General features: G+C 45.1%; 2 protein-coding genes across 8 annotated transcripts in view; both read left to right on the forward strand.

Moving 5' to 3' along the window:
• The window catches only part of HOXB3 (homeobox B3), a 62,940-nt gene that overhangs the window by 24,017 nt on the left and 12,285 nt on the right, over window positions 1-26,638 (forward strand). For 4 of the 7 annotated variants that reach the window (XM_072646153.1, XM_072646156.1, XM_072646155.1 and 1 more), the window contains exon 2: window positions 10,875-11,052. The gene's annotated coding sequence lies outside the window, so the exon portion shown is untranslated. Of the gene's footprint in view, window positions 1-1,155; window positions 1,604-10,874; window positions 11,053-21,919; window positions 22,112-26,638 lie in introns of those variants that run through there. The other 3 variants (XM_072646158.1, XM_072646159.1, XM_072646157.1) reach the window with 2 other exon arrangements.
• On the forward strand, window positions 6,038-9,203 carry HOXB4 (homeobox B4). The gene is made up of 2 exons (XM_072646166.1): window positions 6,038-6,682; window positions 7,548-9,203. The coding sequence occupies exons 1-2, from the start codon at window positions 6,256-6,258 to the stop codon at window positions 7,841-7,843; spliced, it is 723 nt and encodes a 240-aa protein (XP_072502267.1). The 5' UTR covers window positions 6,038-6,255; the 3' UTR covers window positions 7,844-9,203.

Below are 26,638 nucleotides of genomic sequence, written 5' to 3' on the forward strand. Positions count from 1 at the left end.
ATTTGGGAAACGGGAAAAAAGAAGAGAACCCCTGAGAGGAGGCAGGCTCAGTGTCTCTTTCCTCTTCCTCTCCCTTTCTGTGCTGGACCTGAGAATTTCGATGTATTTCAGAGTTGGGGGAAGAGTTGAAGAGAAGGCAAACGGTAGATACGTGGAAATGCATTTGAGTGGTACAGTATTTCTCAAATGACAATCGGTCTGCTCCAGGTCAGAATCAAGAGGCATGTAACACAATCCTATCATTTATTTGGCCTCCATATTTCGCTACTGAAAATTCTGTATCCCGAAACTCGTTTTCGACCAGTGGGGAACAGGTAGCTCTCACTTCCCGTAGCCGTTCTATTCTGGCCTTTCCCTTTTCGTTAGAATCAGACAGATAAGAAGGCAAGGGGATGACGTTCGCTAGCTAAAATATATCTCACTCGTATTACGAGAAAGAAAAGAAAATATCCCCTTACATTTGAAATTCTTCCACCATCTGCTCCCTGGTGTAAAGGATGAGAATGGGTTTATAAAAAGGAAAAGAAATCCAATCTCTTTAAGATCCAATGTATTCTTTGTAATTAATGTAACTAAAAAACGATTCTCCAATGCCCCTGAATTTTCCCACCCCGGTTGGCCCATTACCTCTCTGTCATTTCCGCAAATGCCCCAGGAATCAGATTCGCCCGGGGACTGGGGAAATAGGGAAAGGGTTACCACTCTAGCATCTAAGGACCTGTGACCTTAAAAACTACTGAGAAGGTAGGTGTATGTGGCGCTCTCAGGGAAGGAAGGATGCTCCGAAGGAGGAAAGGCTACAGTAGTAGGGGTAGGGGAGCAAGGAGAGGTATATCAATCGGTCAATAGCTCTTTGCCGGATTCCTTCGGATCCAAACATCCCCATATTTCCGGCTGCCCTTCACCCTTTCCCATTTTACTGCCCGACTCTTCCTGGGCGAACCAGCCCCAGAATAAAATGCCCAGACCCCTAACCTCTCGTGCCTTCAGTGGAAACAAGTCCCAGAGCCAAAAAATAGATTTGATTACTCGAAAATCCCAGCAACTGCTGCGGTAGCGTATAGGGTAGGGCGAGTTTGTATCCAAATGTGGATATTAAAGAAGGATTGGGGGGCGGAGGGGGGCGGGGGGGGGGGGCGGGGCGGAGTATTGGAAGTGACCGGCTCTGGAGAAAATTCAAGCCAGCGAGGAAGAGCTGAATAAAATTCCTGCCATGTCATTTTTCTCCCAAGTAATGACCTGAGTAAAATTCAATATGACCGAGCGAACTATGTGAGCGTATTATAGAAACGGCCTGCTAGTGGGAGAGGCCGGGAGAGGGGTGAAACGTAGGTCACGGCGTCTAACAGATATTAAAATGTTCAGGAGACTCGTGACACGCCTAGCTGTTTAACAAAGACTGCCAAAGTATGAGATTAATACGAAAACTTGCGGCTTCAAAAACAAAACACACCCCCGAAAAAAGTCCTATTCTAGCCGCAGAGGGGGCTTGGGACTGACTGGTTCTCCTCGTAGCCGCGGTTCCGTTAGCCTCTCCCACAATAGTGGAAAAGGAGAGCTTATCTTATCGAGAAAAGAGAAGGGAGGACCTAGTCCTACAGCTGTGAGTATTCCTGACTCTTTCCAGTCTTTCTTCCGCCCCCTCCCCTCAGATCCCCTCTCCCTGCCTCCTTCTCCTCCTAGTTCAGCTGGGCTGTGGAGGAGTGTTAAGAGAGATTGCGGGGGGTGGAATCGCTTGGCCCCCTCTCCAATTGGCATAAGGTACATCTGCGGGAGGAGGCAGAGAAGCGGGAGAGAGGTCATGCTCTCAACCTGTGGCTTTCGGAGAGAGGTGCAAGAGTAGAAAAGCGAGGGTACGCGCTCAGTCAGAGGCGGAGGGAAATGGACACTGGCCCTTTAATAACTGCATGATTATTTTCTGGAATGAGCCTCTATCTCAGACGAAACTGGTTGTAAAAGTTACTGAGAACTCTCTCCTTCTCTGCGTGCGTGTTGGGAGAGTGAGTGCGGGGTAGGAGTGTTGGGGGAGGCCGGGAATCATCTTGGCAGGTGTCTAGTCCTAGGAGGAAGTACAGCAGGATTAACGGGCTTCCTGGCAAGGCCCTAAATTCGCTTCACTCCTTTCGTTTTGTTTTGTTTTTTTCCTTACTGTGCGGTTGTCACGACCAAAAAGCGGAGGTTGAGTCTCACTCCCTACCCTCCCTGGAGTGAAACCTGAGGGGATGCAATCTCCTTCGCTCCCCTAGTCGGGTCTCCTTTTGAAATGGAGAACCGTGGAGATATTCCAGCTGCAGATCCGTCTTCCTAAACTTCCGAAATGCCGACGGGTTTATGGGCAAAGGGCCTAGTTGAAAAGGAAAGGAAATACGGGGTGTGGGGAATGGAGCAGAGAAGGTGAGGATTGAGGACCAGGACTGATGGGGGCCTTGGATCCCAGTAGAAGCCAGAGCATAGCTTCTTATAACACTTCGAAAGGTCCATGCTAGACGCTAGGGGTGCTGGAGATGTTCCTATCATTCTCCTTTTGTCTGCTGTCCAGAGTAAACTCAAATATCCCTGCATCTTCAGGAGCAAATTGTTACCTAAATAATCCGAGTTTGAAAAAAAATCAATAACAATCAGTACCTTTGTAGCCATTCGTGTTAAATAGATCTAAGGAAAAGCACGATTAAATAAAAGTTCCTTCGGGCTATGATGATGTCACGTGGGGAAGAAAAGAACTAGAGAATTGCAAACTTTTGGATTTGAAATTAGGTATCTAAAAATAAGAGAGAAGGGGGTGAGTAAATTCCAATCCTGTCTTAAGTGAGTCTCCCAGTATACCCAATCAGAGGCTTTGGCCTTCTGAAAACATCTGTTCTCTGAGTATTTATTGAGGAGGTTTATTGTTGTTGTTATTGTTGCAGAAAAAAAGGTCCAGAAGAGGGACCTCATTTGGACAACACCACATTTTCCCAGACTCAGAGACTGTGTAGAGAATGTAGTGTTATAATATGGACATTTCAGGCAATGGAGAGGGCTTCCAGTCATCCTCCAAATTCCCCATACCTAGTAAAGATCTACAGGGAGATTTGAGAATCACCTGGAAGGCAGGGGTGGAAAAAATAGTATTAAATTCTTTCTAATACATGGATTCTTAACTGTGTCATGTGCCCTTTGGCAGTCTGCTGAAACCAATGGACCACCTTTTGGAATAATGTTTTTAAACAAGTGAAGGAAATAATAAATTCTCATTAGAAGTTTGTGAAGATAAAGATGTATTTTTTTCCCATCCAAGTTCACAGATCCCCTGAAATCTAGCTATTCATTCTTTAGGGATTTGTGGACCACAGGTTTAGAACCTCATCTGTAATTAGACTTAGTCCCCTGAATCTCATCGCTTGGGAGCCCATCCTCTTAGCAGAGTTTGAGGGAGGGCTGAAGATAATTTGCAGATCATTTCAATATCTGCTCTACCCTCTCCCTATTTCTTTCCCTCTTCTGGACCCTTTTTTTCTGCCAAGGAGCCAGGTGCCTTGAAAGCAGGATAGTTTAGACATCAGTGACAGGATTGGGTGAGGTTCTGGAGCTGGGGAGTCAGGGACTTCTATCTTTGCTCATAGAATATTCTATCTCTTTACTCAGTTCTCTTCCAAATAGAGAGGGGCGGGGGTTGCTGCATCATCTGGCTGAATATTTTATTGTTTTACATCTCCCCTCGTTCGGAAATGGAACGCCTTTGATCTTTTTCTCAGGTTGTAAACGGAATTGCCCATCATTAAATACCCGCGGCCCCATCTGCTTCACCTCCTTGCCTTTCTCTTTACAGCTGTTTTTTCTCTTTTTACAATAGACTTTTTTAAAAGGACTTTTATGACACCCTCTCCCCTTCCACTCTGTCACCCTTTCTTTCCTCTTTCCTCTGAGAAGCGCCAGGAAAAATAGCTATCGAGATATTTGTTTGTTTGAGAGCTAAAGGAGAAAACGAGAGAAGGGAGCCCCAGTTGTTCTGTGTGTAGGGGTTGGTGTTTTGGGGGGCTTTTGTCTTGTTTTTCTTTTTTGAAAGGAAAAGTCTTTTGGGGGCAGGGGATGAGAGGAGGGAAGCCAAAGGGGATAAATTTTGACTTTTGCTCCTCAGCCTCTGGGTGACCCTTCCTTCTTTTGTACTTAGCCAATGTTTACGTCTCATAATTCATGCGCCTGGGAGTTGAACAGCTTACGGTCTTAGCTCGCGTGCATTTTCGGAATCAGCTGCATCTATTTCCAGGGGTTGGAAGAGGAATGACACCCCATAATACAGGCTACTCGAACCGCTCCGCCGGGTCCTCACAGAGCCCTGCTCTGTCCTCACCTCTCAAAGAAACAGGCAAAAAGCCAAACCAAACCCGACCAGACCAATTGCTATCCCCGCGGCCCCCCCCCCCCCCAAAAAAAGGAAGACCGTGCTCAGAGTAAACGAACTGAAGGATTTCTATGCCAAGAAGATCTCTCTGTCTTCTGTATATACCCTGTAGATCCGAATTTGTGTAAGGAATTTTGTGGTCACAAATTCGTATCTAGGGGAATATGTAGTTGACATAAACACTCCGCTCTTTTTTTTTCCAGAAGAGAAAACAAAAATTCTAGAATAAAGAGGATCCAGTGACGTAACCAGAAGGGCGCTCTTTTCTTTAAGTCCTGAGTATCTTTTCTCTGTCTTTCTCACTCTCTCTTTCATTATTGGAGGAGATATTTATCTACCTGAGATCTCTGCTCCTTGCCCTAGGAAACCACACAGCCTGGCTCCTTCCTTCTTTTTCCCTCTTTCTAGCTCTTTCTCAAGAGTTAACCAGAGTTAAAAAACAAAACAAACCTTTCCCTTCTCTCTCTCTCTCTCTCTCTCTCTCTCTCTCTCTCTCTCTCTCTCTCTCTCACACACACACACACACACACACACACACATTATATATATATGTATATATATATTATATATATATATATGTGAATTGGAGGGGGGGGCGCGACATCAGGGATAAAAATTACCAAACGACTGAGGCTGTTGACTTGAAAAAGGAAAGAGATGGAAGCCGATCTCCTAAGATATGTACTTCTTTCTAAAAGGAGCTTGGGGTGGGGGAGTAGGTGTCTTTTCAACTTTCAACTCAGAATGAGATGCTCCCATTTAAATACAATTGTTATAAACAATTATAAAAGACTGGGGGAGGGGGAGTGTCACCCATAGGACTTCAACAGACCACATTAGACGCGATATTAGCATTCCTTTCCATACTATTGCTAGTCTTAAATCAGTACTTCGAGAGACTGTTAGTACTCAGATGTAGCTGATATTAAGAAATTATTGCTCGTTTAATGCTCAAAGGTCCTGATTTTCATATCCCCCCACCCCTTTTCTTTCTCAAAAGAACGGCTCTTCTTGACGCTGGAGTAAGGTGGGGCAGTGAGGGGTGGGAGGAGTGGGGACAGAGGGACACACTGACAAGATCAGCTTAATAGAGCAGCTAAAAGCGATTTGGAAGGCGAGGTATCCCCGAATTAGTGGATGAATTTCCTATCGATCCGCAACCGGTTCAATTCATCTCTGCCAACCCCCTCAGCACACCCGGGCAGCTCCAACGCCTTGTCTCTCCACCATCACCACCACCCCCTTCCCACAACCCCTGGAGAAAGAAGAGAACTCAGCCGGAGAGACACCTTCCCAATTCCCTTCCCCATCTGAATGAACTGCCCTCTCCAAGAAGAATCTAGCCCCACTCCCCAATTTCTCCTCTTTGGATCTCAGCTTTTTGGGGGGAGGTGTCAAAAAATCCCTCCTGCTCCTTAAGGTGAAAAACAGTGGGGGAGGATGACGAAGGCAGAGACGGAACTTCCCACATTAGAGGGAAAGCTTCAATGGAGGGGTGCTCCCTTCATGACCCCCAAATTCTTCCTCTTTGCACCCGGTCCCTCAGGGACCCTGAAGAGGGAGAGAAAGAAGGGGAGGAGGTCGCACACGCATTGGCCCTATGTAAATACTGGTGATGGGGGTGAGGGTGGGGGAAGAGCAGAAGGGGGGAGAAAAAACCCTTTCTGTGCTGCAGCTCTTTGGCTAGAGTAGGGTCCGGGTGAACAGATTTCCTTATCCGGGAATCGCCGCCGGAGCGGCTATTGGCTCGGGGGATCACGTGGCCCCCTAACTTAGTTCACTTGACAGTAAGTAGGTGGGCTTTCGGAAACAGGAAAACGAGTCAGGGATCGGAATAAATTTTAGTATATTTTGTGGGCAATTCCCAGAAATTAATGGCTATGAGTTCTTTTTTGATCAACTCCAACTATGTGGATCCCAAGTTCCCTCCCTGCGAGGAATATTCACAGAGCGATTACCTACCCAGCAACCACTCGCCCGGGTACTACGGCAGCGGCCAGAGGCGAGAGAGCAGCTTCCAGCACGAGGCAGGGTACGGGCGGCGGGCGGCTTGCACCGTGCAGACCTATGCGTCCTGTCAAGAGCCCGGCCACCCGCCGCCGACGGTGCTGTCCCCGAGGGCTCCGGTCCAGCCGCAAGCAGGGGCCCTTCTCCCTGAGCCGGGCCAGCGCTGCGAGGCGGTCAGCCCCAGCCCCCCGCCACCGCCCTGTGGTCAAAACCCTCTTCACCCCAGCCCATCCCACTCCTCTTGCAAAGAGCCCGTAGTCTATCCCTGGATGCGGAAAGTTCACGTGAGCACCGGTAAGTGACTAAAATGCACTTTCCTTTCCACATTCCCCCTTTCCTTCCCCCCAACACTTCTTTAGCTTTATACTGAGGGGAACCTCTAAGTCCTAGCAAGGGGGAGAAAAGGGGGAAAGTCAATTGCCCCCGTTGTAAAATCGCCATTCGGGGAGATTTACTGTCGCCTATTTTCAGAGCCATATAATTACATCCCCCATAAATTTTTATGGCCTGCTTGGCCCCTCGCCTTTGAAGTCAGTTCCTGATCCTCTGCACAATTCTCACCAGCGACTTTTTCTCCCGGGAGGAGCAGCTTTAAGTGAAGTTTGATGTTGGGGGTGGGGGCTATGGTAGGAGGAAGGAGGGGGGGAACTCAATAATTTGTATTTAAGTAGTGGGTTGAGTCAACTCAGTGTATTTATTTTTCCCTTTCCTCTCCTCACTTCCCGTCTCCTTGGTCTCGGGAACCAGGCAAAAGTTTTTCCCAAGTCAGGAACCGCCTGGAATCTGGGAGCTGGGAAAGAGAAGGGGGAAAAATTTGGAGAAACCTCTAGACCCCCACACACACACTCCCTCCCGTCCGGGTCTTGGCCACACTCCTTCAACCAGGGGCAGCTAGACTAGAAGAGAAGGGTACCGATTGGAGCCAAGTGAAGGCACTTCCTCACTCTCCCCACAAAACTTTGAGGTTCCGCCTCCCCTCCTTCCTATGGGAACACTCTTACTTCTCTTTTACGGAGGTTTCCCTCCTCCCACTGCCCCAAGGTTGGGTGGGTTAGGGAGGGTGGGACATGGTGTGTGTTTTTGTGTGCAGAAGGGACTTCACCCCTCCCCTCCAGGGTAATAAAAACTTTCTTTTTCTTCCTTTTTTGTGTCTGTCCAGTAAATCCGAATTACAACGGAGGAGAGCCAAAGCGCTCCCGGACAGCTTACACCCGCCAGCAAGTCTTGGAGCTGGAGAAGGAGTTTCACTATAACCGCTACCTAACCCGGAGGCGGAGGGTGGAAATCGCTCACTCTCTCTGTCTCTCTGAGCGCCAGATAAAGATCTGGTTCCAGAACCGCCGGATGAAATGGAAAAAAGACCACAAATTACCCAACACGAAGATCCGATCAAGCACGTCGGGGTCGTCTGGAGGGGCCCAAAGTCGAGCCAATGCAACCCCCACCTCACTATAACGCTCCCGCTCAGGGAGGGGAGACTTTGGATTTATGGGGGTGGGAGTGGAGATTGGTGGGAGGATGAGGGGGGAGGAGAAAAAGTGGGAGGGCAGTGGTGCTTAGGACCAGGAAATTTTGTCTCTGCAGAAAAAAATAACAATAATAATAAAGAGAAAGAAGGAGGGGGAGGGGAATCTTATTTATAGCAAGTACAGAAGAGGGGGCAGAAGTGACCCCCAGAAGCACAGAGTTTGTGGCTCTTGTTGTCTTCCATTTTTTTCTTTTTTTGAGAAAAAAAAAGAGGTGGAGAAGAACGTTACAGATACTAGTTTTCAGATTTGGCGAAGATGGATCCATGTTTCATCTTTAATCACGCCAACGTCAGGCCCATTTGTCATGCTCAGTCTGCCGGAGAGAGGACGGACTCTCTGCCTGCCATTACCTCGACAACCAGCGCTCCCGCTAACAAATGAGGCTCTTTCTTGAAGACGGACTGGATTTTCTCCCCGGTCTACCCCCCATCCCAGGCATCCAACGAAAGAATATTCAGACAACCAGATAGAGCAGGGTTGTTGTTGTTTTGTTTGTTTTGTTTTGTTTTTGCGACGGTTAAAGAAAAAAATTCTGACTCACTTGAGGCTCCCCCACCCCACCCCACCCCAACCTCAGCTACTATTGCTCCGTATGATGTCTGGTAACTCTCCTTCCTACATGTTGCATAGGGATGTGATCTGAGAGTGCTGAAGGGAGGGAGGAAAGAGAGGGGGTGGAAAAGCCAGGGATGAGGGTAGGGGTGAGTGGCACCACTGCACCAAGAAGGGACGTTGAGGCTGAGGGGGAGAAAAGGAGACTAAGAGAATGTAAAGTGTGTTTGCATCCCCTGCTAAGGAAGGCACTGGCAGGTTAATTACTTTGCTTGTGAATGCTAGGAACCTGTTTAGCTTAGTAACATTGCCCTAAGACACAAGGACCCTGGAACTCTGATTTCTCTCTTTCTGAGAGGCTCTTCCTGAGGCATGGGCCTCCTCTTACGAACAGTCAGTCCGTTTTCCGACCAAGAATGTTGGCCCAGCAACCAGAACTCTTGTGGTCCCCGGTCTGTTGGGAAGGAGATGCTCTGAGCCTTCTGACCGTTTGTTGTTGTCTTCTCGTCGTGTTTTTTTTTTTTAATTATGATGATGATGATTAAGACTATGAACATTTTATTTTATTTTGTGTGCGTCCTTTTCATGTTCTCTTCCTGACATTCCAAATCATTCCTGTTGCAAAGTCAACTGGCTCCCTTCTGGAGCAGAAAGATACCTCTATGGCAGTCAGTGTGAAATTTCCCATGGCGTGTTCATAGTGAAAATAGAAATAAATTTTCGTTCCCTTGTGACTAGCTTTGCTGTGTTTTTGTTAAAGCCCTGATGTAACTCTAAGAATACAGGTGATGTGACCTATGCTAGAAACTGCATGCTATGCATATTATTAGGGTAGGTCAAAGATTTTTCAAGATGCCTGAGAAAAACAACCTTTCTAGCTCAGTTGAACCCAAATGACAGTAGTCAGCTTTTATTGATCTATTTCTCTCTCTCTCTCTCTCTCTCTCTCTCTCTCTCTCTCTCTCTCTCTCTCTCTCTCTCTCTCTCTCTCTCTTCCTCTCTCTCTTTCAGGTGGTGGTTTGGAGTGCCCTCCTGTTTTGTTTAGGTTTTGTTTCCTTACCCAGAAATTGCTCTGGAGAACCAAGTCATATCCCTAACTGGGGGTGGTGTGGGGGTAAGGTTAAAAAAGATTAGTGGTATAGCACAAGAAACTTAAATCCTGCTAAGACTTTGATGGCCTTATTTATTTGTTCTAAGCACAGAGAATACCGTTCTGTGAACTCACTCCCAACAATCTTCACTTTGGAGACTAAAGTTTCTAAGGTAGTGAGACAGTTCCCCAAAGAGGTAGGCCTCCCTTCCTCTGACTTGAGAAGGTACCTCTCTGGTACTATTCTCCTCTGAGGTGTTTAACGCCTTAATGAGTCTAATTTTTTGCACAGATGTTTCTCGGTGTTTGCAGGTTTTCAGAGGATTTTTATATTACAAAGGAGCCGGCCGGTGCCATAGCTCAAACTCTGACAAGCAAATAGATAATCAAGAAGACGAATGGCCTCTTTTGTGAAGCTCCCCTCTTGTATTAATTTTCATTTTCTTTCTCATAGAAAGTATCGAAACAGAGACTAGGGGACCAAATAGCATTGGGGCTCCGAAGGTCCGTTTGCCCGCAGACTGTGTTTTTTTGAGGGGGGAGCTATGGAGAAGGAGGACAACAATTGATTCTCTAGTGTAATATCCGAGGACACAGCCTTGACTTATGGAGTGCGTTAATTCCTAAAGTCAGTCCTTACTATGACCTCCCAGGCCTTACGGTAACTAAGGTTGCCTACCATTCCCAAAGAGGAAATTAGCTATTTTAAAAAATGTTGTTACTTTGTAGCATCTTCCTTAGTCTAATAAAAAAAAAAGTCCCTAACTTCGTCCCTTGGTGTGGTGTGTATGACTTGAATCATCTGAAGTGCTGGGGTTTGGGAGTCGGTGGGCAAGAAGGTCAACTAGAGTCAGCCAGTCTCGGGAGGTAGGGAGAGGGGTTTAGGGGCCCACATTTGGTGGCCTAGGGGACTGACTGTTCGAACTGGCCCGGCTGTCTCTAACCGGTGGAATGCTGCACTGAGACAAAAAAGAAACTTGTCTCCGTGCTGGGGATGAGAGGGAGAGGCTTTGTTTCTGCTAAAAACGAAATGCTGGGTTTAGATGCTCGGAGATGCAGTCCTTAATGCTTAAAAAAAATAGTTCTTAAAAAGCATATGCCCCCCAGGAATGCTCCTCTATAGAAGCGAATCAAAGCTGTCCCCTGGAAGGTATGAATAGAATCGTAGGGGGAAAAAAGGATTTCTATGGGACCTAAAGTTCACAGCCATTCTGTGTAGACAAGAGCTAAGAAAAATGCGAGAATTATACAGAAAACCATTAATCACTTCTTTTCTTTAAATACGTATCCTCTCTCCTTTGTTATTATTCCACAGCAAATCTCCGCAGACCGTCTGTTGGGGGAAAAAAGTGTTAGCCGCCTCTCCAGGATCTGCGAGGGGGAAAAAATTCGGAACCATAAAGTTGAAAACTTTTTTCTCTCAGTTTGGAAGAAGGCGGTCAACATGAATGGGATCCGTGGAGCCCAAGCAGGAGGAAAAGGGAGACCCAAAGGTAACAGTGTGGTATCTTTGGCTGGCGGGTTTTTGATGGTTTTATGAGCCCTTCTAACAAACCAGTTGAAATAAGGATCTCGCTCCTGCTTCTCCTCCTCTTTCTTTTAAAAGTATCTGAACTGTATTTTTTTTATGGTGACGGCTTAGTACAGTTTGGTTTCTTTTATTTTGACAGATACTTTGGGGAGGGCAAAACTTGACAGCTGGAGATTGTTTGAACAGACTAGGGGCTGAGGTGTCAGACCCCTGAAAAATCAGAGAGAGAGAGAGAGAGAGAGAGGAGTTGTGAGTTATATGAGGTGGTTTCAGTGATTTTTGGTGTTCTGGTTTTCAGGCTTGGCTCAGAAAATACATTTATGCATGTGCATATGATATATATGTATATACACATTTTCACACACAGAGACATAAGCATATGTATATACATACATATTTATATCCGTACATACCTTCTAGGAATGCACACAGAGGCATGTATATGCATGTGATTTTTCCTTTGTTTACCCTTTGAAAACAGAAATCTTAGCTGGTCTGTCACTGATTCCTTAATATGGATATGAGTCATAATGTTAATTTACAGGTTTCTCTGCTTTGTATGTGTCTGTTATGCTACTTAAATAAATGTATTCATCTCTAGAGAAAAAATTAGTTCACAGGAGAGGTTGTTATTCAGCTATTGAATATCACTCATTTCTTTCTTGAAAGAAAAAGAAAAAGTGTTTATTAAATTCTAAGGATAAAAGCACAAAAAATAGACAATCCCTGTCCTCAAGAAACTTACATTCCAATAGGATTTCCACCCCACACCCTTATTTCCCCTTCTCTCCTCTTTCTAGGCCTTCCTTGTTTTTTATTTTTTAAGATTCAGGGTTATTTTTGGGGCCAAGTGTCTGGGGAGGGAGAAGCTAGTTAAAATTTGAGGCTGCTTTATCAGTTTGTATAGATGAAGGAAAAGAGAGAAGGAGAAGGAGGGAGGGAGAGAGGGAGGGAGAGAGGGAGAGAGAGAGAGAGAGAGAGAGAGAGAGAGAGAGAGAGAGAGAGAGAGAGAGAGAGAGAGAGAGAGAGTTCATGGAGAGGCCACATTTTCTAGGCGATTAGCTCAGTATTATAACCAGAGAATGACCTCGGAAGCCCCTTGACCTCTCCAAGACTGGACATTGTGCTGTGTAACATCTCCAATCCAGGACAGGGAGGAATGGAGGGAGATTCACCCCTCCAGATGGGGAGAGGAGGCTTCTGTGAGAGTATAGAACAGCTTTCTCTACCCTTCCTAGGTCCTGTCTTCATTTTTACTATTTTAAAAATGCTCTGGTATTATTCCTTGGCTATTTTGTTCACTGAGAAAAGTGGTTAAGAAGATTTTTAGTTGGAGGGGTATAAGTGAAGGGAGGGAGAAAGAGGAATCTGTTCATATTCCTTCACTATATATATGTGTGTATATATATACATATATATGTATATATATTTTGCTTTAGCATCTCTGCCCCAGAGGGTCTGTCTCTTGCCCTCCACTCACCGCCCCCACCCACCCATTTTCCCTGTACTTTGCATGAAAGAAGAGCTGGGAGGAAAGACAAAGACAAAGGGAAGAGAAATGGGCAGAGATGCAGGCAGGCCTCATAGGGCCAAGGGATAAGGAACACCTGGGTTCCTGTCCTAATTACAATGTTGCAGGTCTTTCTCACAGCATACAACACATTCTCAGAAATTCTTTTGTTCAGTATCTATGCCCTTTTTTTTGCCCTTAGGCCTTTGCCTTCTCTACATCCTCTCCTTTCATAGACATCACCCTATACACAATTAACATCTCCTAATTCTCTGTGTAGGGAAGTTTTGGGGGGAAGATAGGAAGTGGAGGCCTTCTCCTTGTGGCAAGTTGTTCTCGATAGGTCCTCAGACCAGCTGAAGTGTCTTCTAACAGAGAAGTCATAAATTATCAGAAAATAACCAAGCCATAGTTACGTGAATCTAGACCCTCAGAATATCACTCGGGATGTATGTGCTCAAAAGTTACCTGAAGTAATCTGGCTCCTTAGAGACAGAGACAAAGACTAGCCTAGGCACAGATAGTGATAGAGACTGGAAGCTCAAATGGACTGGGAACCATTTGCCTTAGTTGGAGTGTGATGGTAGGAATTTGATGGTAGGTGTTCCATGATTTAAAGAGTCTACTATAGATTCTTCTCTGCAGCCACATGGGGAAACAATCTTTATTTAGCAATCCCTCCCCATAGTAGCTACTTGAGACCTCAGAGTTTCAGGTCAGCAACCAATGTTAGGGGCAGGGGGTTGGGGTAGGAATCAAAGAACAGGCTCTCTGCTTGGGGTCTAACTTCTCTGATCTAGGCCTCACCAACAACAAACTATAGATATGCTTAAAGACAGAATCCACAAAGAGACTCCACACAGAAGCAATGGAGACAGAGAGAGAGGGACCTGCAGCTACACAAAGTAACATAAAAATCGAATGAGAGATGAAGAGAAAACCCTAAGGAGTCCCCTCACATGGTTTGGCAACCCAGAATCAGGAAGAAAAGAACCCATATGGTTTCAGAGATTTGTAGTTCTTGGGGATTTTAAGGTGACCAGGTTTCTCTTTCCTTAATCTGGCCTCCCTCTGGGTTGGAAATACAATAGCCTCCCCCTTATCTCACCCCATTAAGGAAGGGACGCCTCAGTTTCTTTCCCTAGTTGGAAAGGACAAGCTGCTCTGGAAACTCAGGCTTGGGGCAATTCTCCCTCAGGACACTTTCCAGATCCAGGCAGGAATCTCAGCGCCCACTCAGGGTTCCTCCAGATTTTTTAAAAAAAAATATCCTCTCTCTCTTCCCCTACGCCAAATTCTTTTTTATTCCGAATACCTCCCCCGCTAGTCTCTCTCCGCCAGCCTGGGAAACCCAGGGGAAAACAAACTGAAATTGCAGAAAATAAGGTACAGGGGTTGGGGTCAGGAAGGGCTGTGAATTTGGGCTAACGGGGAGAAGCTGAGAAGGCCCAGGGTAAAAGATCTTCGCGAGTCTCCCTGAAAAGCTTCGGTCAAGGAGGATCTGCGTGGAACACAGAGTAGGGAAGTTTCCCAGCGTGAGTTGAGCGCTGACGGATTTGTGATAGCCCATAAAACCGGCGCGTTCAGATCCGTAAATCAATCTCTCCTCTCAGCTATATAATCGTCTGTTTTATCGGCCGGGAGAAACTGCTCAGCTTGGAATTGGGCCGGTTGTTTATTTTGATCGCCGCCTTTCCCATTCTTGGAACTGAGTGTGGGCATTTTAACCAAGGCCGCCGGGAAGGCTTGCCTTTCCTTTTACTGAATATTTCTTCCATGCTTTGTTGCGGGTTGTGCTGTCTTGCAGGATGTGCCAGATATCGGCCAATATTGATTTTTTTTTTTTCGAAATGCCATAGACATTTTGGAATTTGACGGGGGTACTTCTCTTTTGAGGGGCAAGGGAATGAACCAGTTTGGTTATTTGATTTCAAAAAACTTAGAAAGTAGGGACTGGGATGGTATTGACTTTATATCGTATACTGTTGTCTGTGGGTTGCAGGTATGTGTGTGTAAACGGAAGTTGTCTTAATTCAATAGTTTACGTGTTTATAATTAGGACAATAAAGTCTGTTCCCCATTTGCTACTCCTGTAGTTGGTGTACCCATCGGACACCTTCACAGATTGGTGGGTTGAAAAGCAGGATAGTTGGTGAAAGAAAGAATACTGTTCTGGCTGTCTTCGAAGGGTGACTGCAGCTTGTTGGACTTTTCCGTTTGGAGGGAATAGTTGACATTCAGAGTGTTGTTTGTTAAGTGTGTTTGGGAAAGTATCCCCTTATTTTGGTTTTTGTCCAGGCACCGCAGACAAAACAATGGCAAGGGAGACACCTTGTTCCTTCCATCTCCCCTCAGCTAGCTCTTTTCCTGAGATTTCTCCTTCTCTTCTGTGATGCAGCTGCGTTTAGACAGTACTCAGAGTTAAGAGCTGAAGATAAGAAGGGGAATGTTAGCCAAGTATGGTCTTTTTCTTCAGTGACTCCCTTTTCTCTCTGTGTTTTGTTTTTCTTTTGTTCTGTTCTTTGTGGTTATCCCTCACGCAGAGGATGAATTTTTACCTGGGTAAAGGGGAAGACTTTAATTGACTTCTGCTTGCTTAACACATTTTAAAGTTTTCGATATTGGGGTGTGTGTGTGAGGGGGAGTGCATGTGTGTTTCCAGAATGAATTCTCCTTCTTTGACCTTCTTACTATTCCCTTCTTTCTCTTTTACATTTGAGCAGACTCCTTTGTGTTGGAAGGGCTCTCTCTCTCTCTCTCTCTCTCTCTCTCTCTCTCTCTCTCTCTCTCTCTCTCTCTCTCTCACTTTGTCTTCCTCTAACGCCTGAAAAATAGGGAGGGTGAGGACTCTAGACTTCAAAGTCTCTTTCTTGTCCCTCACCCTCCCAAGACTTTCAGATCTGCAGCTGTCCTGTGTTCGGCTGTGGGGGTGTCAGGAGGGGGTGGGGTAGGACCAAGTCAGAAGTGTGATATAGGTAGAGAGGTTGTGTGTCTGTGTCCTTTGTGCCGATATTCCTATCCTGCTCTTTGTCTCTGGAGCTTGTTCATGTCCAGTTATTTGGTTTAGATTCCTTTAATAGAAATGAAAACATAAAAGTCTTCATGTTGGAAGACTGTTGTGGGGATCTCTGTTGACTTCCTTTCATCCTATATACTACCCTACATCCTTAGAAACTGCAATAAAGAAGGTTAAAAAGATTGGGAAAAGCAGAAGCCCTGGTCAGTCATGGATTAGTCTCTTTAAAACCTGGATCTTGAGAGCTTTCTCCTCTTGAAGGTGATGCCTTTAATGTTGTTGTTGAGAATGACAAAATGTGGAGAGATGGTAAAAGTGTGGGGGAGACGTTATTTCTAAATAATAGAAAAGTAGAATCAGAGGTCTGCAAACTACTTTCATTGGATTGGATTGTGGCCCCCACTCCTACTCAGGTAGTTACCTATACAGACTATTTTTTAAAACCTCTACAGAGACCAAGTAGGAGATATGGGTTCTGTCTTGAGTGTTAGATATCTATAGATGAATTTAGAGGAGAGAACTCAGCTAAAGTCTAAGGTTCTATTGGTGGAGATTTTTTCTTCCTGGAGTGTGTGTGGGGGGGGAGAGAACCTATTTTGGAGGGAAAAAAAATCCTCCTCCTGAAAGGGGAAGGTCATAGTGGTCCTTTGAGCCTGAAATCGAAAGACCCCCTTCCCCCTCCTGGTCACGTGATTCATTAAATAATTAATGCAGAGGTTGCAGAATAGATATGTATTCGTCAGGAAAATCGCAGACATGGTCTCCCTGTTTCTGACGTGCAATTCAACTGTCCTTTAAAAAACAAGCCTATATCCCGAGAAAAGAGAGAGGGAGAGGGTGAGAGAGAGAGAGAGAGAGAGAGAGAGAGAGAGAGAGAGAGAGAGAGAGAGAGAGAGAGGGAGAGGGAGACAGCAATAAAAGAGCCCCGAGAGCCGGAGCCACAACGTGGGCTGGGTTATTGTAAGTAGAAGGGATTTCTCACTACCTACTGTGTCTTATATGTCCATGTAAATTTATTGTTTGTTATTAATGTTATTGTCGTAAAATGTGACAAATAGCCATCTTCATTTCCTGCCATTTCTCTTCACATGGTGCTATGTGTATTTATACTCATTGAGGCATCGCATAGATATTTTAGGAATATTTCTCTCTCTCTCTCTCTCTCTCTCTCTCTCTCTCTCTCTCCTCTCTCTCTCTCTCTCTCTCTCTCTCCAACCTTTTCTTGATTTATTGCAATATGGGTGTCAGCTCTCTACCGGTATGCCCTGCCATTGTGTGTATGCGCGTCTGTGTGTGTTTGTGATCGAGTTGTGGTGTTTATGGCCGTGTCTCCGATAAATCATTTCTTACAGAAAATGATGTGAAAGTGATGCTGTTTCAGCGATGGGGAGAGAGAGATTTTCTGAGTCGCTTCCACCCTGTCTGTCCTGCTCCCTGGAGTTGATTATTTCAGAAAATTTACAGTAATGTATCAGCCCTTAATATGAAAGCTCTATAGCTGGAGGTCTTAAATTACAGCATCTGTGATTATCAATTAAGGTGAAATTTGTATAAATTTGGTAAATGGGAAATGCCTCATTGGCATATAAACCCAGTAAAAGATCACCACCTAATATAAAAATTACATCTTTGAGCCCGATATTACCAGCATTCCTTCACCAGTCGCAGCCTCATTTTTCATCATTTTTCCAGTAGGAGGGATGACTTCTAGGACCAGAATCAAGGGTGTCTGCACCTTTCTCTCCTGGAAGAAGGAGCTGTTGGTCAAAAGGGATGTAGAGTCTAGGAAAGAACGGTTGTTTTATGAAAATTCTTTTTTTTTTTTTTAAATTATTTTAGCCGATGTTGAAGTCCTCTCTATCTGGGATGGGGGATCCCAAGAAGAAAACCAAGTCCTAGTGGTTGTTGTGGCTGTCGTGGTTGTTGTTGTGTGAGTGTGTTTGTGAGTGAGTGTTGGAGAGAATCTGCCTAGGAGAGACAATAGAAGTGGAGGGAGAAGTGTCCGGAGAGGAGTCGAGTCCAGCAGGAGGTTGATGCCCTAGGCTCCCCACCTCCTTGGTAACAAAACAAGGAAATGAATTCACAACCCATCAGCCTTCCTCCAACCTCCTGAAACAAAGGAAGTTCCCTTAATAGTTAGTTAGCTGCAGAACCCTGATTAGCAGGCGCTGGAATGGGTGTGGGATAGGATGAAGTAGGGTTTGGGGACAGTTTCCAAAGTTTTCGCTAGAATGGAGGTGCCTTGGAACAAGGAGAGAGAGGGAATGGTTGAAAAGTGTTTGGATTGGAGCGGATGGGTAGAATTCATATTTAGGAAGGACTGAGTTCATTGCGCGCCCCCCCGCCCCGAACAGTGGGGGTTCAGCCATTGTCAGGTGGGAGTCTGGTAGGGTAGGGAGTCGATCGCTTTCACTCAGCGATCCAAGACTGTTAGTATCCCCACAAAGAGCTGCTAGGGAGAGAAACAAGGAATTCTGATCATCTTGGCTACCACCTTGTCTGAGTGTCAGAAAGTTTAACTAAGTAAGAAATGGAGATTTAAATCATTCTGGCATGTCCCAATTCTGAAGTTCCCCAACTTCCAACTTCCCCCTCCACCACCCCACTTCCTCTAGCCTTTCCTACTTGATTCCTTCTCTATCTCCTCACTCCTCTCTGAACCTTCAACAACCAACTTTACCAACACTATAAGTGGTGATATTTAACTCTGTCTGCCAGCACAAACCTTTATATAGTAAAAATCAGAGCAACTGGGCAACTAACCTTAATTATTCATGGCATAAACTGGTCTTTGAGTGGCTCCTGGCAGCATCCCCCCAACCCCCCATCCTCTGTCATTCCCCATGTTTCTTTGGACATTCACCTCCAAATTGATTTTGACTATTTTATTTTAGGGGGAGATTCAGAGGATGAAAAATTGGCCCAGGGAGGCAACGCTCCTGTCGATCTGAATTTCATAGTCTTGGAGGGTGGTAGAGTGGTTGAGAAGAAGATGGCTGGGATTCAGGAAGTGGGGGTGAAGTTGACAACTTGAGTACTCCTCAGCTCAAGATCATTGATTCTAATGTGGGGTTGGGGTGGGGTGTCTAATTCCAGGTTACCCCTTTAGGAGTTGGTAAGAGAAGGAATGGTGGAACCCTGTACTGGGAAGGTAGTAAAAGTCAGAGTGTTGAGAAAAATGGCCCTTCCAGGTTTTATTTTTCTTACCTTCCCCCCTTACATAGGCCTTGACCTTTTCAGTGTCTCTGGGATTTCAGGAAAGCATGTGTATGTGTGTTAGGCCACACACACACACACACATACATACATACATACATATATGCAGTGTTGATGGAAGACAGCACCCTCCTTTCTGCATTCTCTTCTTATCCTGATTGTCTATAGAGTTTGGAGGAAATGGGGGAGGTCACCCCCAATCCAAGGCTCTCTATTGCTCAGGTCAATGGCCAAAGTCAGACTTGGGGTCTTTGAGAAGGATGGATTGTGTTCTTTTGAGAGATTGGAGAGGAAAGAAAAAGAACTGCATGATATTGTTTTAAAGATTTAATTCAATTGGTTTCAGATGGATAGAGAATTGAATTAGAGTGTGGGGCAGTTTTGTGTGGAAAAGAGGAAGGAGGTGGGTAACTCCAAAAGTAGGTGCCAAAGCTATTCTGGAGGTATCTGTAGCAGGATGCCTTAATTCTCTTGTGTCGTCCCCCCCCAATTCCTTTTCCAAATAATCTCTGTGCTGCATCAACCTCCATGATCTAAGGGGATATTTCACCCCTCAATTTTCCCTCAATATCCTCTCAACACCAATTCAGACCTTTGTCTATTCTTCCTCAAACCTGGGTACAATATGGTTCCCAAATTTCTTCCTTGACCTAAAACAAAAGCACATACAGTTCTTCAAGACACAGTGACCATGAGGGCCATGCTACTGTCTCACCATCATCTCTTCTGCTATCTTCATCTGACAGAATAGCTTGAATCTCATTTATGTTCTGGTTTCAGGATGCAACAACCAGTACAAACTAGGTTGCTTTCCCAAAGTAGTGCAACTCAAAGTCAGTGATTCTTCTTTTTCTTTTTCCTTCATTCGTTGAGCTGAGTTAAATATGAACCATATCTGCCCCTAACAAAGTCTTTTCCCACTTCTTCTGAGTTCTCCAGGACAAAGACTTGGGTCTACTGGGAACAATTCAGGAAAGAAACTCCTCATACACTCCAGCATGTATTACTTCAGTTCTCATGTCTCTCAAAAAAAAGTCTATTATTATCCCAAGATCATTCAGAAAGCATTAAGTTACCAGTTCTGGGAGTTGTTTAGATAAAAGAAATCATGAATTGGAGAAGAAAGAGGAAGAAAAATCTGACTAATTTTCTCTAGGACTGAGCCCAAGGTGAGGAAAAGGAGAGGAGACAAAGGCAGAGTACAGAAAGATGTAAATTACATTGCTAACTCACAAATACATATCTCAGAGCCCACTCCCAAGTGCATGTAAAAATAACTTAGACCTTTCCCCCCTTTCAAATACACATATACTAACACAGTTCCAGAATTCAAACATCCTTACTCTCCCACCTCCACTACCTTCTCCCGTTCCCATCCCCACACGAATCAGGCAGAGAGATAGAGATAGACAGAGACAGAAAGACAGAAAGAAACAGAGAGAGTAGTCTGATTCCCTTAGGCTTTCTTTAGTGGAGAAGATAGACAGGAGATTGTTAAATTTTGGAAGTGTTCATCCCAAATATTTCCTTTTCCTTCTCCCTGCCTTTTATTTAGACAATTGTTGAAAAGAGAAGTCATTTCAGAATCAAAAGTCATAAATCAATTATGGAACTAGGACTAGGAAGAGGAGTGGAACTGGATTCAGGACACAGGCTAAGGGGTGAAATTTGAAGTGGCAAAGAATGATGTGAATTGATTCAGGACCTATCTTACAATATTAAAAATTGTAACAATAACAATAATAAAGGCCACCATAAAAACAGAACTAGTGTTCTCCAAATCCTAGCCCATAGCTTTCTTTGGGTAAAAGCTCTCTAACTCCAGAAAAACGGGAGGGCAGGGAAGACCTCCATCCTCTTACTTTTGTGCTTCTAAAAGGTCAGACCCATGTTCTCATTTTGGACCAGAAGGACAGAGATATATCCATCACAAAACCTTCCCTTTCAATTCCAGTATGTATCCCACCATTCCATTCTCTTCCTTCAATCTACACAGGATGAGGTAACTGAGCTAACTCTCCACTTTTACTTCTGGTTTCCCTGGACTAGAATTAACCTCTCTCTCTCTCTCATCCGTATGCCTCTCTTTTCTCTTTTCTCTTTGCTATCCTTTCCCTGTTCTCTCTGTCTCTCTGTCTGTCTCTGTCTCTCTGTCTCTGTCTCTCTGTCTCTGTCTCTCTGTCTCTCTCTCTCTCTCTCTGTCTCTCTCTCTCTCTCTCTCTCTCTCTCTCTCTCTCTCTGTCTCTCTCTCTCTCTCTCTCTCTCTCTCTCTCTCTCTCTCTCTCTCTCTCTCTCTCTCTCTCTCTCTCTCTCTCTCTCCCCTGTCATGTCTTTCTCATCCTCTTATGTTTTTTACTGTCTCTGCTCTCTTTCTCTATTTTTCTCTCCCTCTGTCTCTGTCTTTCCACATCTTCCTCTATCTCTCCCTCATACTCCAAATATCTTTACCTTGTCTTAGCCGAGAGAAAGAAAGAAAAGACAGGAAGACATCTAGAACTCCCCATTCCAATTCCAGAGAAAGAAAAAGGAAAATAGAAACTTCCTTCTTCCTCACCCCCCATTAGACACACACACGCACACACACACATACACACACACACAGAGTCCATTTGACTTTCCTCAGCTCTTCCCGCCCCCTTCCCTCCATGTGGACTGGACAGACATATGGAACCTATTCGGCCTGATGACATTGAAGAGAGGCCAGCCTGGGTGTGCCCTCTACCATGGCGCCCCGTTTGCTTTCCGTCTCTTCTCTGTGCCCCTTGTCAGTCACCATTATCCTTTTCTTGCGACATTTAGGTCTTTATAAAGAGCAACGGCTGCTTCTCCGTGCCAGGCTGGGCCAGGGGCGCATGAGTCTTAAAGTCCAGGACTTCTTCAGCAGCGCCCTCCAACCTGCGCAGCCCAAGTCAGGAGAGCTTAGTGTGGGTAGAGGGGAGCCGGGGAGAAAAGAGGGCAGGGGATCCTTTCTTTTATTCTTTCTTTCCACTAATATCTCTGCCTAAACCTATGTATCTCATTCCAAGTTTCTCCGAAAACCCAAACAAAGCAGGGGAGAGGGTTGGGGGTGGGGTAGGGGGGGTGAGATTGCATCCGGGACTCTCTCCCCTCAACTCCGCTGGAAGTATCTGAGTTGATTTGGTTTTAATGATGATGATGATGGTGGTGGCGGCCGCGATGCTGAAGGGTTGGGGCCCCGCAGTCGCCGCGACTGCCCCTCAAGTCCTCACCTCCTTCGCAATACTCCTTCTCTGGAGACCCTAGTGGGAAGTCACGCAGGTAAGTGATTGCAGTGCCTGAAGTTATAAGGACCTAGTCCCGGAATTCATTCCCGGTTCCGCGTATCACTCGCGACTGAGAGCTCTAATAGCCTATATCTCAGGGCCCACGGAAAAACCCACCCGCGGACCAGTCACTGGGCCTTTGTCTGCCACTAATAACTAGGCTGCAGGACAGCAAACTCTGGGAGTTAGAGCCCCGGGCGATCGAGTGTCTATGTGTAAGTGTTGGCGTGTGTGTGTTTGTGTCCTGGGAAGGCTGGGGTGGGGGCGGGGTGGGGGTCGCAGTCCGGCACTTTGGTTTTTCCCACAAAATTTAACAGATCTCTGGGAACAAGCCTCTGGGTTTTATTCCGAAGGCTTTTGTTGAGACTTTTCGCACCTCTCTGGCTATCTGAAAACGAAACTACAATCCGGGCCGCCGAGCCTCTCCTAGGCAGGGTGTTAAGGCAAGAAGGTAGGGGATCAGTTGATTTATGGCTCCGCTGAAATTGTGTTTACTCGCTTCCTGCTCTGGGAACCCAAAACCAAACAGAATGCAGGCAAAAGAAGAAGAAAAAAAGAGACCTTTCTCCCCAAAGTGGGAGGCGGCGAGGCTCCCTCTATTGCTTTGGGACTTATTTTACCAGATGTGGGGTTATTGTGGGAATTTCCTCCCTTTCCACGGATGGATGGATGGATGGTAGTGGTGGTGGTAGTGGTCTTTGGGTATGTGTATATCTAGGGAGAGGAAGAGGATTTGCCACTCTTGCCCCGCAATCGATTGGGAATATTTTGTACATTGATTCCCGGTTTCCTTGCAGATTTTCTTCCCTGTGGGTGTGTTTTTTCGCTTGTAGTATAGTTATGATACTGTTTTAGATATCCTCAGATATATATGTTACAAAACAACATACATATAAGTATGTAGAGACAACTCTCTATATAGCTATTCCCCACTTTTCTTCCCCAGACACGTACTGAAAACGCTCGGGCCTGACTAGAAAACAGCGTTGGGATCCTAGCTCTATCTTTCTTTCCACCTCCTCTCTCTCAGTCTACTGACTTCTGATCTTCACTTTGAATCTTTAACCCAGGCGTGGGCGTCGGAGCTGAGGGATCTGGAAGATCTTTTGACTAGAAGAAAAAATCAGGGGGAAGTGTGGTGAAAGAAAAGAGAATATGGCTGATGGATTTGAAGATATATTCTTTCTCTGTGTGTATTTTTCCAAGAGGCTAACTCACCATGTTCCTTGTTCCTGTTTGGAGGGAGAGAGAGAGGGAGAAGGAAAAAGAGATAGAGTGGGAGAGGGAGGAGAAGGAGAAAAAGAAGGAGGAGAGGGAGAGAGAGGAAGGAGAGAGACCGAAAGAGGAGAGAGACACAGAGAGAGGGAGATAGAGACAGACAGCTACAGAGACAAAGATAGAAAGAAAGAGATGGAGATACAGACAGAAAGTTTTGCTCCTCCAGTTGCCCATCTCCCCAGGCGAAGTAGTGGCTATTGGTCCTGGCCCAGACACCCGGCTTTGGTTAGAAATTGCTTTGCATTAAATTTTCTCAGCCGCAGAATTATCTTTCCTCGCCTCCAGCTAAACTTGCATTTTTTTTTTTTTACCAGAAGCTTGCTCCATGTGCACCAATGAAATCCGAGAGGAAGCCACCCGGCCCTAAGTGGCCGTAATTTAATTGATTTTATCATAAATCATCAACTTGATGAAGAACCCGAGGTTTCATTGAAGTAAATTGATATTAATGGGCGTTTCTTGAAATTCAAACTCCCAGCATTGTTGAGGGATCTTGAGCTGTGGAGGAGAACTGCAGATTTCCCAAGAAGCTTTAGGAACCGGTCTCAAGCCAACACATTACAGCTTGGCAGAGTCCGAGCCCCTGAAGAGGTGAGGGAAAGGGGCAGGAAAGCAGGGGGAGAGGTATGTCCACTCTCAGTCTGCCTTCGAGTGACTTTAGTGGGGGTGAGGGGCTCGGACTGTGGAAAGTTTCTGAGAGACCTTTCAGCCGAGACTAGGGAGAAAGAAGAGGAAGGGAGCAGTGAGGAAGAAAACAGGGAGAGGAGTCCCAAATTAGCTGGAGGATTGCTTGTTTTGGGCTGGAAGGGGGTTAATAAGAGGGGTTGCAGGAGAAAGTGGTGGTTTAGGGGGAGGAAGTTGGAAAAAGGGGAGAAGAAAGGTTCTGGATAGGGACAATAGGAGCATTGATTCCCTGTTAAAAATTGCCAATTCGGAGGTTTTCTCCTCCAATTAAAAATTAATTATTTACCAAGTGAGGATGCTACTGAACCGAATGGTGCTTTTGATATGGAGATGAGCTTGGGAAATCAGTACCCTTTGCAGTAGAGCAATGAGACCAAAGCCCACACAAAGTCTGCATGTGTTTGTGTGTAATTGGGTAGTTGTATGGTACAGACATTTTTGTGGAATTCTTGAAGGGAAATATTCTATAACTAGTCAAAATATCATCCTTTCTTTTTTATTGAATAGATTTGGATTTATTATTCTTTATTAACTCTATTATTTGCACCAACACAAATATTGTAGATTTATGCATCTCCACATAGATACACACACATACATACATATATATACATACTATAGATACAGTTTCTGATGTGTGTATCTATAGGTCCATGAACATGGACTGTATATGGCTACACATAGGTCAATCAGTATATACAAGGTGTTCTAAAAGTCTAAGTGCAGTTTTAAACCATTAAAACTTAATATTGTGCTAAGAATTTTGAGACACCTTTTCTACACACATATACATGTATGCATATGTTATGCATATAGAGAGTGTATATCTTTCATAGAAAGTGTTAAATACTAAAACTCTATGGGTCATATTATACAAATTCTACATAGGTAGTATGGTTTCTTATGCAAACTCAAGTCATTTCATATAATTTGAATCCCAGACTCCAGCTTTTTCACACTTCCTTACTCTCTCAGGTTTCATTTTTAGCCACCATTTTGGATGCTCTTAGACAGAGCAGGATGGAGATGGAATATTAGGTGTAGGTAATAGAGACAGGGAGTCTAATTGGATCTTGGTGATGGACTGGATCTTCTAAATGGTGAGCAACCTTTCAGAAGTCAGTTTCCTGCTCTCTAATTTCACTTCCCCCCACCCTAATATAGGGAAGCTTTCTGTGTAACATACTAGGTCTCAGGAAAGAGATGCTCAGAATAGAATGAAATTGTTCCAAGAGGTACCCTCAGTTAATTGCTACTGCTTTAAAGGCAGGTTCAAATCTGAGTGGGAGAAAGACCAGAGGGCTTAAAATTATACCTCTTCCTCATATTTTTTTTAACTTCTTAAAATATTCTCTGGTGTCAGAGTTAAAAGGAAGTGCTATAGGAAAGGGAAGGGAAGGCTACTTTCTCAAACTAAGAGTTGCTAGATAGACTGGGAGTTGGGGGTGTGGAGAAAGAGGGGAAAGCAAAGATTTTAAGTTTGATATATGGGGAGAGTTTACAGAAAGTGAGGTCATTGAAAAGTATTGGAAGAATCTGTAGGGAGTGATGTGGAAGAAGAAGAGGCATAGCTAGTTCTCCTCTTTCCTTTCTCTCCACCATCTTCCCTCCTCCCTTCCCCCCCGCCCCCATAAGACTTTGAATGGTCAGGAGAACTCTGAGCTCAAACCATCCTTAGGGGTTCCAGAGAACCTGAGACTTCTGTGTGTTAATGTCAAAGAATTCGTTTTCTAAATTCTTACCACTGCCCCACCCCCACATCCAATAATTCAGTGGGGGAAAACAAGAAACGAACAGAGACAGAGATACACATGGAGAAAGAGGCAGCTAGGAGGGAGGGGAGAGGAGACAGGCCGACTGGGATCCAATAATTTGCCCTAAGCGAATTGTCATAGGATCCCGGGCTTCGGGTTTTATATTTGGAGGCAATTCAAAAGTACTTCCGTTGATTGGTCATTAATCCGGTGAGTTATTGTCTGCTAAACAGAGGTCACTGGGAGAGAGACATCTAATCTGTCAGGAGAAGTCTGGCTCAAACACTTTTTCTAGGCTGGGCTCTTGTTTCTACCTTTTTCCATTTCTCCGTTTCCTCTTTCTTCCTCCTAGTATGGGTACATGTCTGTTTTAACGTGTTTTCTCTTCACCTTCCCTTCTCCTTGACAAGAGGGGGACTAACAGACTAACATAGCCTTTTCCTTCTCAGTTTTATGCCTCTTTGTCTTGGGGGCTCTCAAGCTTTACGGTGGGGGGAGGGGTTATAGAGGCTTTAGATGATCTGTCTTCCCCCTCCCCACCTCTCACACACTCTATCACACGTACACCCATGCACAAAGAGGGCATCTGCCACTTCAAGGGGCACTCATCCTCTAACACTCAAGTTTTCATCTTTCAAACCTCGGAATGAAGACCAGCATTACTCAAAATTCCGTTGTTGAAACAGGCAATTCTTCCTAGAGTTTATTGGACTTGACCGACTCCTTCCACATCTCAACATGGTTTATACAATATAGAACAATAAGGCCTTACCCAGATATTGCATAATGCTTTTTAATTTTTTGTT

This window comes from Notamacropus eugenii, chromosome 2, assembly GCF_028372415.1.
Source record: "Notamacropus eugenii isolate mMacEug1 chromosome 2, mMacEug1.pri_v2, whole genome shotgun sequence".
NCBI classification, from domain to species: Eukaryota; Metazoa; Chordata; class Mammalia; order Diprotodontia; family Macropodidae; genus Notamacropus; species Notamacropus eugenii.